Source organism: Acanthochromis polyacanthus, chromosome 3 (genome assembly GCF_021347895.1).
Source record: "Acanthochromis polyacanthus isolate Apoly-LR-REF ecotype Palm Island chromosome 3, KAUST_Apoly_ChrSc, whole genome shotgun sequence".
NCBI lineage: Eukaryota > Metazoa > Chordata > Actinopteri > Pomacentridae > Acanthochromis > Acanthochromis polyacanthus.
The window spans coordinates 43,669,375-43,686,500 of NC_067115.1; the positions used below are offsets into that span (position 1 = coordinate 43,669,375).

The following is a 17,126-nucleotide window of genomic DNA, read 5'->3' on the forward strand; positions in this document are numbered from 1 at the left end:
CAGATGAGTAACTCTGTATGAAGAGGATCAATCACATCTACGAGTCAGGGCTGATTTATAAATAATGAAGTCATTACTGAGGGTTCTAGCTCTGTTTTTACATGAGCATTATGTGCACAACTGTCCCTTTAGAAACACTAATTAAGTCCTGGTGAAGTATGAAATAAACTTCTACAAAGACCTGGAAGGAACCAACTCAACTTCAGCTCCTGTTCACCAGTAATGCATTTAACATTAATGAGTTTTATTAGATATTATTCTGAGCAGTCTTCACTGCAGTAAAGCTTTTCTTTTTATGGGCATTCCAGTTTGAATTATAACAGACTGTCTTTTTAGTTTTCTGACGTTTCTGGAACATAATTGGAGTTGAAATGTGAAAAACATCTTCCCTAAACCACTTCCCACTACCTCTGCACTAAAGCAACAGCAGCAGTTCAAAGCACTGGAACTGATGCATAAATGTTAGAGCAGCTCTGAAATAGAGAGAAAATGTGACCAGGAGACGGGAAGTCACCACATTCAGCTCAATGGGAGGACTGCATGTCTTAGAGAAGCTCCATAGTATTTATTAGGACAACTGAATGAAACACTAAAGTGATGAAACATCTGCATTTGAACACATGAAGCTCCCTGTATATGACCAGCACATCTCTGACTGGCTCCAATAGATCTGAGTTTCCAATCTGGAGGAGGATTTATAGGTTTGTCAGAACAGGACATGTTGTCTGAAGTGTTCACAATCAAACGGGATTCTAGAGAAACCTGACGAAGGTCACACAGGTAAACATCCTCATTAAAACGGTTAACTGGGTTAGAGGGTTAGTCTAACCGTAGACCAGTGGTGAGGGTGAATATCAGTGGAACGTTAAAGTTTCAGGTACAGAGCTGTGCTGCATGTCCTCCATCTTCACAGGTTTCCTTTCTCCCCCTTAAAAGACTTTCTGATAGGACAAAAACAGACACAGAGCCCAACCTGATGAGTCCTTCCTGTCAGGCCAGTGCTCTCTGGAGGATGGGGAGGTTCGGCTTGAATAGGTGGGACTGTGGGAGCCAGAAGGTCGGTGCTCAAGACGACTCCTGTGATCTAAGATGAGAGATGAGGTTAGATGTAAATATGTAATACTAAAGTCATCTATCAGTGAGCATCTGCTAATACCAAACCCAACATTCACATTTCCTACATAATGAAGACCAGAGCACGCCCAGAGGAAGTCTAACTCAGATATGTACGAGTTTCTGAGAGCTACAGCTGTAACAAAACCTACAGCCTTCACCAGATCTAATCTCTGTGTACATCTGTGTCCACACTAATAAGCTGAGGAAAGGAGGAAACACAAGGGTTTGTTCAGGTATTTAATAAACTATTCTGCCTTATTTCCACTTGTACGGTCATTACTAGAAGCTTCCTGTCTATCACTCAGTCCCTCCACGAATTCGCGATGTTGTGATCACGCGAAATCAACCAATCTACGTGAATTTTTCACGGCCTTGCAATTTTGTCCAATCCCTGCAATTTTCCCTCAATTTTGGCCCACCTCACATGAGTTCCACCAATCACAGCAGCTCCCAGCACAATCGTAATACACGTACGTCACTTCCTGTTTCTGGTTTGAAGATGCAGACATGTGATACTAATGTCTCTCATTTACCAACAAAAATTACTGCTGCAGACCGTGATAAACAATTAATTCACTGATGTTCTTCACCAAAGCGGAGCTGAACTGTTTCAAAACCGTGCAATACTGAGGTGGAATACAAAAAAGAAAATAAATCATCGATTGATACACACTTTTTTAAAACATGAAACATATCAGAACGTCTGAAATGATCAGACAACAGACCAGACAAATCACCATGATGGAAACTGTTGCATCCAGATCCGTTAGAGCACTGAAAGAATGAAGGTAAATTAGATTAATTAAATCCGTGTATCATTCCTTCATTCGTTTTTCAAAATAAAACCAAAACCAAAAAAACGAAATAACGACTCGTTTTTTCAATATTTGTTTCCAGACCCAAAACGAAAAAAACGGACAACGAATCTTTTTTCCGATTTTGTGCACAATTGGAAAATGGACAAAACGGATAACAGGGTTAGAATAATAACTCTAATTTAGCTATTATTGGTACACATTTCCCAATGTGCTTTGCTCGCACAACAGAGTAGACGCTCGGGCTGCTGAGCAGCGAGAAATACGTCCACCCTGTTGGACCGGTCAGCCGCTCCACTCATTTAATCCATCTGAACTCTGAATATTAAACTGATTTTCACGCGTTTTTTATTTATTTTTTGCTGCAAACGTCATACATGTAGCTATGATACAGGACAAATGGTTCGGCGTATTTTAATATTCATAGCAGGATTAACAGTAATAGAATATTCTGATATTAAGCTGGACTGTAGACAGGTATTTTGCAAACGCTGTAAACACACACACACTAATGTGTTAGAGGAGCAGATAATGGCAGCAAAGTAAATTATTTTAATAATTTGAAGAGACAATGATTACGCTATATATACATATATAAACAAAATACTGACTAATGAACACAATTCTATATAAAACAATATATATATATATATATATATATATATAAAATCATTTTCTGATAACCGTCCATCCATCCTCTATTCACCACTTTATCCTCACTAGGGTCATGGGTGGTGCTGGAGTCTATCCCAGCTGACTCTGGTGAAGGCAGGGGACACCCTGGACAGGTCACCAGTCTGTCACAGGGCTACATATACAGACACACAATCACACTCACATTCACACCTACGGACAATTTAGAGTAACCAGTTAACCTCAGCATGTTTTTGGACTGTGGGAGGAAGCCGGAGTACCCGGAGAAAACCCACGCATGCACAGGGAGAACATGCAAACTCCATGCAGAAAGATCCCAGGCTTTTATCTCTTCAAATTATTGAAATAATTTACTTTGCTGCCATTATCTGCTCCTCTAACACATTAGTGTGTGTGTGTTTACAGCGTTTGCAAAATACCTGTCTACAGTCCAGCTTAATATCAGAATATTCTATTACTGTTAATCCTGCTATGAATATTAAAATACGCCGAACCATTTGTCCTGTATCACAGATACATGTATGACGTTTGCAGCAAAAAATAAATAAAAAACGCGTGAAAATCAGTTTAATATTCAGAGTTCAGATGGATTAAATGAGTGGAGCGGCTGACCGGTCCAACAGGGTGGACGTATTTCTCTCTGCTCAGCAGCCCGAGCGTCTACTCTGTTGTGCGAGCAAAGCACATTGGGAAATGTGTACCAATAATAGCTAAATTAGAGTTATTATTCTAACCCTGTTATCCGTTTTGTCCATTTTCCAATTGTGCACAAAATCGGAAAAAAGATTCGTTGTCCGTTTTTTCGTTTTGGGTCTGGAAACAAATATTGAAAAAAACGAGTCGTTATTTCGTTTTTTTGGTTTTGGTTTTATTTTGAAAAACGAATGAAGGAATGATACACGGATTTAATTATTCCACCAAAGAACACGGCAGAGTTATGTGACGATCAGCGTGTGTGAATCCTTCCTCTGTTACCAACATCACTCAGAAACAGACTCAGGGATTTAAATGAAGTTTTCAGGGTCAGAAATGACACAAGGACCAAATGATTAGACTTCAGCAGTGATACGGCTTAAAGTTTGGATCCATGGATTTGTTAAGGATTCATAGCGGCACGGCGTCTGATAGCAGCACGGTAACCATGGCAACAAGTGAACGCTACCTCAGCGGCCTGCTGACGATCAAATGATTGTGATCCTACAACAATCTACCACTGTGGACGTATCGGAAATGACACAAAGAACAACTGATTAAATTGTGGGGGTGTTTCTGAGTCCCATCAGTTTCCGTCTATACCAGCTACATATTGAGGTCACACAATTCGGTACGTACACATGCAGAACACACACCTGCACTCAGCACAAGGTCAGGTAATGAACAGTCTTGGTGGAGGACTGCGCTCTCTCAGTGCTGTTCTTGTTAGTTGACGTGTGTGTGAACACGTGTGTGCCAGGAAGTGAAATTAACTTTTTAAGCCACTGACAGATATGTCCGAATATGATTCATTCAATAGTAAATGATCATTTTGTGCCACAAATCTACCAACCACGTCCTGTTAAACCGGTATCTGTCTGCTGCTAATGTCCCACCGTGGTGTGTCAGCTTTTGTGGAAATGGGTTGGAACGTTAAATGATTAATTTCAGAATAAATATTTTCAATTACAGTGTTGAAACATGTTCTACAAGCTGGAAAAATGCAGATTTTTAGCAGTTGTCACTGTCTCCTGCAATTTCATCACAACAAATAAGCTTAAAACATCACAACTTTTATCGCAATTTTTTAGAAAAGCTGCCGCGAATTCAGGCATTTTTGGCCGCAACAATCACGAAAAACGCCTGTGAAATCCTGGAGGGACTGATCACTGCAGTCTGGAGCTTCCAATGGTTAATGGAACTCTTGTTATCCAGTGATGGAATGACTGAAACTCATTCATCTTGGTCACAAACAACAATCATTCATTTTCATTCTTTCATAGATTTATTACAGGTCTTCTGGAAATGTGACTTATCAGTTTTGGTGATGTAGAAAGCTGTGCTAATCAGTTTCTTAGGCACATGGCCTCTGCTAGTACAGCTGATCATTTAATCAAACTCGACTCAGCCGCTAAGCCTACAGGAGGAACATCTAAGGAGCCGAGTACAGATCTGAGGAAGCAAATCATGGACTTGAACAAGTCAAGAACATCACTTGGAGCCACTTCAAAGATGCTTCAAATCCCAACATCAACTGTGCAAACTATTATTTTTCAGTATAAAGAGATCCACTGCTGTGACAAGGAAGGAAAAGCAAGCTATCAGCTGCTAATCAAAAAGCAGGTCTGCAATGAACAGAGAGCTGCTGAAACACAGGTATTAGTGTCCACATTCAGGTGTTTTCCATCACCAGAGATGACAGGGTTCATGCTAGAAGGAAGCTCTTCCTCTAGAAGAAACACCTCGAGGCTTCACTGGTCAAAGGACAAATTAAACATCTTCTACAGAGAATTTATCTGGTCTTTTCTAGACCAAAACTAAAGATGAGCTATTTGGCCACAATGACCAGAAAGATGTTTGGAGAGAAGCTCAGGCTTTTAACCCCAGAACAAAAACCTATCTCTGTTTCTGACCCAGGAGAACCAAAATACAGGATTACTTTTAGTGTCAAAGATGCATCAGTTAAAATCATTCATCATAGAAAACTGTTGTAGGAATCACTAACTGCAGACTGCTGTCATGTACGTGGTCTTTCAAATGTTTGTTCACTACTTTACATTCAGCACACTCTGTTATCATGAACCAATACTAAGGAATCACTAAAACCAGTAAAAGGCTAAGAGTTAAATTTAACATTTATAAACTCTACCTTTGTAATGATGGTGCCGTGGGTGACTGGGGGGGGAGTAAGGCCTGCCGTGGGGCCTGTGGAGGTGGGGGTCCACCTTGTGTTTGCCACCCGGAGGACTTGGAGGAGGAGAGTGAGAGACGGATCGAGACATGGAATGAAGTGAAGATCGATCCTTGACGTTCCACTGAGTCTGGCTGCCATACTGTCCACTCCAGCTGCAGAAAGACAAGATACAGGAGGAACCAAACTCAGAATAACACAAACCAAACTCAGAATAACACAAACCAAACTCAGAATAACACAAACTAAACTCAGAATAACACAAACTAAACTCAGAATAACACAAACCAAACTCAGAATAACACAAACCAAACTCAGAATGACACAAACCAAACTCAGAATAACACAAACCAAACTCAGAATAACACAAACTAAACTCAGAATAACACAAACCAAACTCAGAATAACACAAACTAAACTCAGAATAACACAAACTAAACTCAGAATAACACAAACTAAACTCAGAATAACACAAACTAAACTCAGAATAACACAAACCAAACTCAGAATAACACAAACTAAACTCAGAATAACACAAACTAAACTCAGAATGACACAAACCAAACTCAGAATAACACAAACTAAACTCAGAATAACACAAACCAAACTCAGAATAACACAAACCAAACTCAGAATAACACAAACCAAACTCAGAATAACACAAACCAAACTCAGAATAACACAAACTAAACTCAGAATAACACAAACTAAACTCAGAATAACACAAACCAAACTCAGAATAACACAAACTAAACTCAGAATGACACAAACCAAACTCAGAATAACACAAACCAAACTCAGAATAACACAAACTAAACTCAGAATAACACAAACTAAACTCAGAATAACACAAACTAAACTCAGAATAACACAAACTAAACTCAGAATAACACAAACCAAACTCAGAATAACACAAACTAAACTCAGAATAACACAAACTAAACTCAGAATAACACAAACCAAACTCAGAATAACACAAACTAAACTCAGAATAACACAAACTAAACTCAGAATAACACAAACTAAACTCAGAATAACACAAACTAAACTCAGAATGAGAATACAAACTAAAGTAAACTCAGAATGAGAATCCAGTAGCCTAGTCGCGTTCCACCCATGCTCTGAAGACATAAGGGTCTAGGAACGCTGGACAGGGAGGGAGGCGGGCTAAAAGGTTGTCTATCAAATCACTCTGCAGCAATTGGGTAGGTATACAACCAATCAGCGCAACGAATAGGCTGACGTAGTTCCTAGAGCACCGGCGGATTGTGGCTAAGTCCCATTAGCTTCCCAACCAGCGGAGCCAACTGGTATATTAAGGATTTGCCATATCCCGTCGGCATAAGTCCAAATACGTCTTTCTTCTCAATGAAACACTTCAGTGCCGTCCTTTGTTTATCTTTCAAGTTGAATTTTAGCTTCAAATCTTTAAGGGCTGTGGCCAAAGCCGAGTCCAAAGATAACTGTTTATTGTGCGCCGGTTGTTTCTGTCAGAATCGTCACGCCTCTGTCGTCACTTAGTTACGCCCGCCTTCTGACTCTACACTTCATGGTGATTGGTCCGGCCAGTTTTAGGAGAATCCAGCCTCGAGCCTTATGGAGGGTAACTAGACCCACCCTGGCAGAGAATTAAATTCATTGCCGTGGGTTGTCTAGCGCGGCTCGGCTAAGAATCCAAAGTAAACTCAGAATGAGAATACAATTATACATATATTTTCTTTTCCATTTTCATGTCCGTGTTCATTTGCAGATTCCACTAAGCAGACTGACAATAGGGCTGTACCAGTGGACATTTCCATCATATCAAACACAGAAAAACACACAAATAGCAGCTGGTTACAGATTAGCATCATGTTAGTCATTAATCAGTCGTGCCAGCGTGTGAATACAGCTTAGGATTTGCTCTGCATAAAGCATGCATAAACAAACCTCCAAATTCAGTTATAACTCTGTTCCTGATGAATTCTAAAAGTGTGAACATCCCAGCATCGTCTGGTACATTTCCTCCTCATATTGAACAGTTTTAACTACCCCTTCTTTTCATGGTCAGTGTGTTTGTGCTGCAGATCATCCATGTGGTCATTAATACTGGGCTGCACACCGCTGGTTTGTACGACCCTCAGACTGGTTCATAACATTTAGGTCAAACACAAATCAGGATTTTAGCATTCTGTTAGCAATCCAACTTTTAGTATTTTGAATAGATGAATTTAACATTAATATACTTTGACCTTTACACACCATATTGCACCATTTTCTATGAGACATCAGGATGAATAATTTCATCTAAAAAATATGCTACAAAACTGATTAATAAGATCACAATATTCAAGATATCTGAACTGTTTGGGACGAAGTCAGCTGGAAGGAGTGCCTGGCTGCGATATATACAAAAGATGGTTGGAAACAGAAGAAGAAGAGTTCTACTAACCTTGGTAGATTTGGTTTCCAGTTTGGATACCTTCAGGGACACACATATAAACACTTGTTAGTATGCAATTCAGCTTCTTCTGGCTCCTAAACTGTATTAAGAAAGGTTTAATAAACACAAAGCCTGTTTTTTTTTTGTTTGTTTGTTGATGAGAACGTACTACCAGACAGGCAACCATTTCCCTCAAAAAAATCCTCATTATGTGAAATAGTGGCCTACTAGGTTGGTCAAGCAGCTATGAAGCCGCAGACATCTTTCCTTCAGGATACAGTGGACTTCATTTAGAGTGAAATTACAAGTAAGTATTGAATTCAGGACTACAGTAGAGCTTAACCAACACACTGGTTGGCCAAAAAGAGTGCATAAATTACCCAATAATATAACTTAATGCAGCATAAGAAGCCTGGGGTACTTTAGGAATGGCGTCATCAGTTTGTCTCGCAGAACAGACTTCTGCTGTTTACAAACAGCAAATACTGGTATAAAAACATCAGCCATTACATCAGCATTAAAATGTTATACTCCCTAAGATGAATCCAGCATTAGTTGTACTGTAGAAGAGTATAAAGGTCTGGACTGGAGGTGAAACATTCAGCAGCTAAATGTCCTCACTTGTTGCGCAGATCTCTGCAGGCGGCAGTGTGGTTGACGGTGTTAATATGGTCAACCCAGTCCTGGAAAAACATTAAAGAAACAGAAAACACACAATGGGAGGGGAAAATGTTACTGTTAGACAAAGCTGAAGAGAATCCTCACCACACAGCCATGTTTCTGAAGTATGAAGATAATAAAAAATAAGAATCTAATTTACCTACATTGAATGATTTACTGTAAATACAGAGACGTGGATCTGGAGTCTGTTTTAAACATGGTGTGTAAACCTCTGAGGGATAATTCTGGGCTATTAGCAGCTGTTGTGGCTCTTAGGGTCATGCTAATGTTTCACTCTTTATGTCCGTCACAGAGATTTGGGAAAATAAAGACTAGAAATAAAACAACTTGTGAACAGCATTGAGGGGAGTAATTAAGGTAAAGCTATGTAAAGCTTTATAATACCAGTCTGACAAAAGGAAAACAGGAATAAATCATCTGGAATAGCCATGATGCTAACTGCAATAGGAATCTCCATCAACGGAGACTTCCTGTTACCAGCTCACGTCGTCTGGTTTCCATGTCTGACTTTCACTGTGGTCAGACTGTCTTCTGAAAAACTCAGCAGGTAAACAGTGGATTAGCCTGTGGACTATCATGAAAGAGCCTGGAGGTCTTTCAGTTGGATGGTGGACTACAACAGACTGGTGGAGTCCACTGTGCAGAGGCACAAAGCCTACAGGACGATACACCTCTGGAACCTGGAGGTGTTTCACTGCTGTGTTGCTGAAGAGAACACTTTCTCCATTCAGCATGGGACCTGTCAACTGGAATACAGCGCTCGATTTAGAGAGTCGCCAGGTCGCCATTTGCGATTAAAACTCGATTTTGGCGACCAAAAATGACAAAAAAACAAGCTGGTTAGGGGCCCAAATATTTTGATTTGGGCTACTGACCTCCAAATCCAAGTTTTAGCCGAAAATCATCGAGCTGAACCGCCTATCATGTTTTCTTCATGGGGGCAGCCATTTTGTATGATGTCATCAACCTCCCATGATTCCCGGCGCTCGGTCAACTTACTAGCCTTGTTGACTGAGCGAAGTCTCAAGCTTGACAAGCTGCCTTCAGGCAAACTCCAGCTCAGGTCTGATTGGGAACAAGGAGTTGCAATTATGTGAAAGTAGAAGCACTTAAAATTGATGGCTGCTGTAGCTGAAAGGTATGTAAATCACACTTTTGCCATATTATAAAAGAGTAAATTTCACATCAAAATACTTATTTCTATTTCTGTCACACATTAATCTGATTTTGCCTAGTGAGTCGGGAAATAAAAATATTTTTAAAAAACACATGAAATAACAAATTTTGGCCAATGTAAATAATTGTTGCTTTCTAATTTGTTGTAGTTTTCTTCCAAAAATTAAAATCAGTTTAAAACTTATGCTCAGATCATATCTATTATGAAATTTTTTTGGCCACTAAAAGTTGATTTTGGCTCCTAAAAATGTCTAAATTAACGTATGTTGGTGGCCCACAAAATGTCATTTGGGCCACCGGACCTCTCGGCCTTAAATCGAGCGCTGGGAATATATCTCCATGTATTCATGAATGAGAGTAATTACAGCTGAAGTGCAGCTGATCAACTTACTTTTACAATAAACATGAATGTCCACCTGCCCAAATCACCGGGAACAAAAGATCAGCTGGACCAAATGTCCACGTCTCCAGATGGAAAGTCAAAGTCAATACAGACAACAAAATGGCGTTTACTTTCAGCTGTATAAAAGGATTCATACAGACGTGGATTTCTTTGGAAAACTTTGAAAAGCTTGATGCTAATTGCCCCGATAAACACTGTTCACAAACTGTTTTATTGACTCATCTCTACAACATAGGATAAAAAAGTCAACATGACCTGTAGAGCCATAAAACCACATTAACGGAAAACACACCAGATGGAAAAAAAAGAAGTGGAATTTCAGGTGTTTGCTCCCATATTCACGTTAAAAATTATGTTCCAGTTAACAGCAGAAAAACAACCCAATGCTTCGTCTTTCTCAGATAGTTTCTGTCCTTAATGGACATACTTCATATTCATTCTACTTTTCATTACCTTTAATGAGATTATACAGAAACAATACTTGTCACTGCCAGAAACAAACAAAAAAGATAGTTTGTAGTGCCAAATACCGTCTTCCAAGGTGCGAAGAGCATTTATTAAATCAACCAATTCTTTTCCTGTATGAAATTTCTGTAGCATCCTGTGATGTTTGACAGTTTCATTTAAAATGGAAAAAAAGAAGCAAAAGACGTTCAATAGGTGGAAAATATATTAAATAGTTTAGCTAAACAAAGAGGTATAGAGCTGAATAGAACTTTACAGTCACTTTTACACAGATCATTCTGCTAGATTACTCATTTAAAACTGTTCTTTCATCTGAAAGCACAGGCTGTTCAGACGCTCCATACCTGGTGGACGTTTGGACACTCATAATTACAGAGATACGCATTGTGACAGTAACTATGATTACACACCAACTCTGTGAGCCAAAGAAGAAACATCTGAAAAATATTCCTGAGTAAATTCAGTCAGCATCATTTGAGAACATGAGACACTCCAAAGTAAAGAGAATAACCAGAGTATTGGCTTTTCTTAGATAATAAATGAGTTTGTTCAAGAGTAAGAACTGCCGCATTAAGGAATGCAATTATTGAGGTCAGCTTTTAAATTTACTCTTCAGTCTAAATGTTCACATTTACAGTAGAATAAAATGAAAAAATAACTGCAATGACTTAAATGTTAGGATAGATAAGTACTTTATTATCTACCCATCTATCTATCATCCATCCATAGTCAATCTATGCTTGAAAAGCAATACGAAACACCAACTTTCTGTCATTTTCATGTGTGTCATGATTAAACTACATTTTGGGGAAACTCAGTGAAAACCAGAGAGCATCATTAAGGAGAGCCGTGGAAACCAGGACTGTCTAAATGTGTGAAGGTTGGTATTTTAACTGCACACTTACTGGTACTGTGGGAGTCTATATTTATTACTATTTTGGAAATGAAAAATACTAAATATTAACAGCAATATGGGAGCTTCATATTGGATATTTTCACTTAACATGTAAACCTGTCTTCACTCTTCTCTCTGATTTTGGTCCTTATAGTCAGCCTAATCTGAGAACTAAGAAAGTCTAAGTGCAGCTCTGATACGACGGGTATACTGAAACCTGCTAATGGACAAAACAACCGCCAATCACATAAACCGCTATCATACCTGTTCTTTATCTAACAGTTACTCTACTAAGTAGAAACACATGAGAATAAGTACAGAGTGTGTTTACAGCTGCCATCTTTTCACAAACATGTTGACGTGTTATAGCAGAAAGAGAGAAAAGTTCTGCATCTTTTTTCATGGAACTGAGTCACCATTACTGTTTTTATTACTTTTCCTGCTGTGCCCTCCGTGAAACGCTCTATTAGCAGCCTCTAGACACTTTCATATAGCTTTCAGCCTGGATGGTGGGAGCTATAACTATTTGTGTAGTTTCCATACAATGGGGGACACAACTAGAGCATACTGGCACTGCTAGCATTTATGACTCAGAATAGTACGTTTTACTGGTTCTATCTAGCCTGTGCTGTTCTGTTGTTAGTGGGAAATACTATCCACACACTCCAGTTATGAAAAGACATCAGGACCACATCCTGACAACCGCCTGGTAAAGAGATGCGTCAGGCTGAAAGTCAACATTTAAACACTGTTCTCAGGAAACGGTTGGACAGCGGACATGTTGACACTCACCTTTTCCTGATCACACTGTGTGTGGCACAGGGAGCAGGTATGAGGATACACCTTCGGAGACACAGCTGAGAAATCACTTATCATGGTGGGCGTAGGTAACTTCTTGCGAGGTTTTGATCCAGATGAAGATGAGACAGATCGTCTTGAGGAACCCTCGCTCCTGGTTTCAGACGAGGGCCTTAGTTTGGATCTTTCTCGCCTGTAGTCCCTGTCTAGATTACGGGATGATGGCGACGATGGGAATTCTCTCCCCGGTGACCGACTGTTCTTGCGTTGGTCGCCACTTGTCCTGCGATAGTCCCTGTCTCCATGCTTGCTTGATTCCGTATGTTCCAGATGAACTTGTCGCCTTTCGCTTTTCTCCAGTTTTGGAGCCGATGAGGACGATGACGACACGGTGTACATTTTAACCGTCCTTTCACTGGACAGCGGCTCTCTTTTGAAAGTCTCTCTGGTACTGTTCTCTTCCTTTGCCCGACTGGCGTGACCATAATCAATGACTTTACCGGCTGTCTGTGTAACAGTTAGAAGGCTGGGCACCTCTGTGGACGTGGACGGTGCCAGAGGAGATGAGTGGGATGTAGGCATGTCATGAATGCTACGAGAAAATGAAGATGAGGAGACAGAAGCCGCCGTTTTCTGGGTGCCTGACTTGTTGATCTGTATGTCACGGAGAATGAAGGGTAGAGTATCTGGGGTTAGCTGGTCATCTGGGTAGTGACTCAGCACTTCCAAGTCCTCATTTGAAAGTCCAAAGCTAGCCAAGATGCTTCCTGCACTCTCTGGTGTGTACAAACCCTGACCATCTCCAGAGCCACCGTGGGGATGCCGGGCTTGGGGAGACAGGGAGTCACTTACAGGAGGAGTCCAGTTTGGAACTCGTGTTCCTCCTTGACTGCTCTGGGGTTGGGGTCCCTGGTGTTGTTGGGGCCCCTGGTGGCTTGCATTAGGACTGGCAAACAGCTTATTTGGAGGTTGATAGCTGGACCAGTCTACCCCCTGCTGGTGACCGGGCTGATTATCAGCAGGAAGCGATACCGGGTTAGAGCCGTAGCTTCCATGCTGACTGATCCCAGAACCTGAACCCGGGTTCTGGTGAAGGCCGGGTCGATTCAGGTGGTCAATTTGGCGGTGGTCCATGTCCCTGGCACCTCGAATAGCCAGGGCAGATTCTAGCTCATCAGGAAGTTGGGTGGGACGAGGAAAAGGGAAATTCATCACCGGCATGTTGGTGTGACTCTGATGCTGGTTTGGAGGAGGCTGGTGAGGAGGTCTAGGTCCGGTAGAGAAAGTCTGTGATCCCTGTTGCTGGGAGTGTTGGTGATACATGGTTCTGTTAGCTTTACTGTTTGTGTTCACGTTAAACCCCACAGCCAAAACCTGCTGTCTGTAAAGAAGACTTAGGAGGATCAGGTGAGGAGGTAAAGCCGCCACAAACCCGCCAGCAACGACGATGGTCGCTAACGTAGCGAGCTGCCGCAGAGCAATCTGGGTCTGACTCTGGATCTCAGCCAGTCGGAGGGCCGTCGCTGCTGCAGCACCGGGTCCAAATATGAAACGGGTCCCTCTGGTGCTGCTGGCGATGGAGAATTCTGCACCGGGATCCGAGCTAAGGTGTGAACTACTGTCTGTGTGCACAGTGAGGCTGAGGTGGAAAGCAGAAATATACCGTTACAAATAAGCAAGAGAGAATTTTCCATTTCAAATGCAGTTTTCAGATGAAGCGTTCCTTTTTCCCACGTTTGTTTTTTAAAACTGGTTTATCTTTGGATGGTGGTGTCTCCTTTAAAGTTTGTGAAAGCATAAAGAAATGTGGTCAGCTTCGAGGTCTCCTTCCTGTAGTCGAGTATTTCTTTCAGAATGGAAAGCAAAGCCACGTTATGCAGTAGTAATGAATTAATGGCATTTAAATACCCAAACAGCTGGTATGTATTGAACAACCAAAGGCATGCTACACGCAGACCCAATAGAAAATAATAAAATATTAGTTTTTAAAGTAACATTTGCTGCTGCCTGTGATGAATATTCAACCCTCCAGCATTTATGTCCAACATCGACAGAATCCTTTCTCCAACGTGTTCCTAACAGAACAAAGTAATTCCACAAGCATCTTTTATAATGTCGTGTTTATGATTAGAAATAACACTCAGGTCACCGTGTCCTGAACAGATCTAATGTCACCAAGCAGAGAATTAGTCTCCTAGTACCTGAACAAGGTCAGTACATTTAAATAATGTGATGGTAAACATTAACTCCAGCTCAGTGTGTCACGACCAGTTCATGCTTTCTGTGTCCACGTGCACAGGCCGATAAATAAACAGTGCACAAAAACTGGTTTGCACTGCTCCTCATATGGAACACAGAAAAACACACAGAGCAGCTTTTCCAGGATGCAGCAGCTCTGTACGGATCAGGCTGTAGATCCAAGAGCAAATATGTCGTAGAGTTCATGGATATTTAGAACTTCTGTGCCTGGGCTCCATGAACTAATCCAAGCACCTTCAAAGTCTGGAAGCAACGACCTCCCTTCTGTTAATGATGGATTTTAAAGGTGTACAGGCTCTTTTTATACCAAACATCTGTTTTCAACACCACTTGTTTAGCTGCAGTTGTAGAGATGATGGCCCAAACCCTGGAGGATTTAGGATCAAATCTACCTCACCCAGACCCTTCAGACATGCACATGGAAAACATGAACTGGTCCTCATACAGACACTGATGCTGCTGAAGCATGCAGCTCTGCAACCATCGGTGTGTGTGTGTGTGAACACACAAATGGAAAAACACTAAAGTAATTCTGAGTAAAACACAGCTTTTTACTAAAGATGTTCCCACACATCCCTTTGACATGCTAAATATGTCATACAAGACGTCCAGAAGACAGCAGGTCCACTGACGGTGGGTCTACTCTGGAGGTTTAGGTCTCAGGTATGATGACAGCTGATGGCATAAACGTCCCACTGATTTATAAAGTCGATCTAACCTCGTACTGTTTCCAAACTTGGACCCAAGTGGGACTGAAAGGATGGTCGTTTCTACCAATCAGCTTTTTAAGATAATTTAATTCAAGCAAAAGCATCAGATTTACTCACATTTAGTAGTGACTGAGTGGAACCTTTGGTTGATGTCATACCATACACACAGACATTTCCTTTAAACTGATCAATCCAAACAACTTCAACCAAATACTGCTAAGCTAAAGGTTGGCTTACATGCTAACTATGACTCTATCAGGGCAAAGTCTTTGGTCTTAACATTTACTGGAATGTGAAAGTAAATCTATGAAAAAATCTGGCAGATAAAAACTGAGATTCCACAAACACACAAACTTTTCAACAGCAAAAGACGAGCTTCAGCATTTCTGGCTGTTATTAGACAGTGTTGACCTCCGACATTACCACAGCAGCCCTGCTTCTCACTGGACCAGTAAGTACTGCTGGGGTTCTCGGTTAACAGATTTAAAATGGTCTCCATGACGGGATTTCAGATGCAACAAGCTGCGGTTCATATTAGCCTGAAGTCAGAACAGACTAAAAATACATGAAGTCAAACCAAACGCCTGGAACTGTACAAAGACGACATTAAAGACGCCACAGCTGTGAAGCTTTAATTTAACTCTGCTTTTCTCCATTCCTCCAGAACTCCTGTTCAAGCTCTGCGCTGCTGCTTTTCAAACAGAACACCATGAACCGACATGATGCCTCTAAACCCGGTCCTGAAGGTCTAAACCCGGTCCTGAAGGTCTAAACCCGGTCCTGAAGGTCTAAACCCGGTCCTGATGCCGCCCGTGGCCTGAACAGCTCCAGAACCCACCGAACAACACTTTCAAACCACCAAACGGACAGTGTCTGGATTTACTAACCATAAAACAGCTTTTGGGTGAAATAAATCGTGTATTTGTTCAGACAGACCGTCCTACACCCCCCCCCCTCCACACACACACACACACACACACACACACACACACACACACACACACACACACACACACACACACACACACACACACACACACACACACACACACACACACACACACACACACCGCCATTTTATCCCCTGCTAGCTGAGGGGAGCTAACGGAAAGCATAGCAACAGTTCCGCTACTTTAATGCTCACTCCTTCCATTTAACAACACCTTCACTAAATACCTTTCACAGAGAGTCAACTGGAGTCTTTGCTGTTACTGGAAAGTCCTGATTCCTGTGCAGAGACAGAGCTGTTCCATCTATGAGCTGTTCTCCCGCAGCAGAAGCACTCACTCCGCCCAAACTGTCCAGGAATAGAACACATCATTACCGCCCCCTACCGGACTGGAGGCTTAAACGCCATGGGTGAATGGTACATCTTTAGGAAAAAATCATTTATCCTGTCAGTTTATCCAACAGTTAAAACAGCAAGCTTTAGTAATCGGTCCAGATGTTTAATGAATCATATACAAAGAGGATAATTATCGCCTTCTAGATAGATAGATAGATAGATAGATAGATAGATAGATAGATGTGTCATGGCTGTGGGCTCCAGGTAGTGGCAGTACTCTCCCCCTCTGTTCCTGAGTCTGTTCACCAAGTGTAGCTGAGCAGGAGGCAGCAGGTGTTCTACATCAGTACTGTATTTTCCGCAATATAAAGTGCACTTAAAAGCCTTTAATTTTCTCAAAAATCGATGATGCGCCTTTTAACCCGGCGCGTCTTCTATGTGCACTGAGTTTCAAAATCTGACTGTCGGACCATTTCCCGCCGACATAGGGACGTAATACGTACACTACACGCGCTGGCAGCAATAAACCTATTAGAGAACATTACATAAAGCTACGTACAGTA

General features: G+C 41.3%; 1 protein-coding gene across 1 annotated transcript in view; it reads right to left on the reverse strand.

Annotated features, from left to right (window-relative positions):
• Positions 1–16,586, reverse strand: part of LOC127533117 (zinc finger protein 638-like) — a 20,705-nt gene extending 4,119 nt beyond the window's left edge. The window contains exons 1-6 of the mRNA XM_051945401.1: positions 16,455–16,586; positions 12,304–13,948; positions 8,513–8,574; positions 7,901–7,930; positions 5,428–5,624; positions 974–1,084 (exon numbers count right to left, since the gene is read on the reverse strand). Coding sequence (XP_051801361.1) covers positions 974–1,084; positions 5,428–5,624; positions 7,901–7,930; positions 8,513–8,574; positions 12,304–13,632 — 1,729 coding nt within the window. The 5' untranslated portion in view covers positions 13,633–13,948; positions 16,455–16,586. The remainder of the gene's footprint in view (positions 1–973; positions 1,085–5,427; positions 5,625–7,900; positions 7,931–8,512; positions 8,575–12,303; positions 13,949–16,454) is intronic.
• Positions 16,587–17,126: the final 540 nt, after the last annotated feature.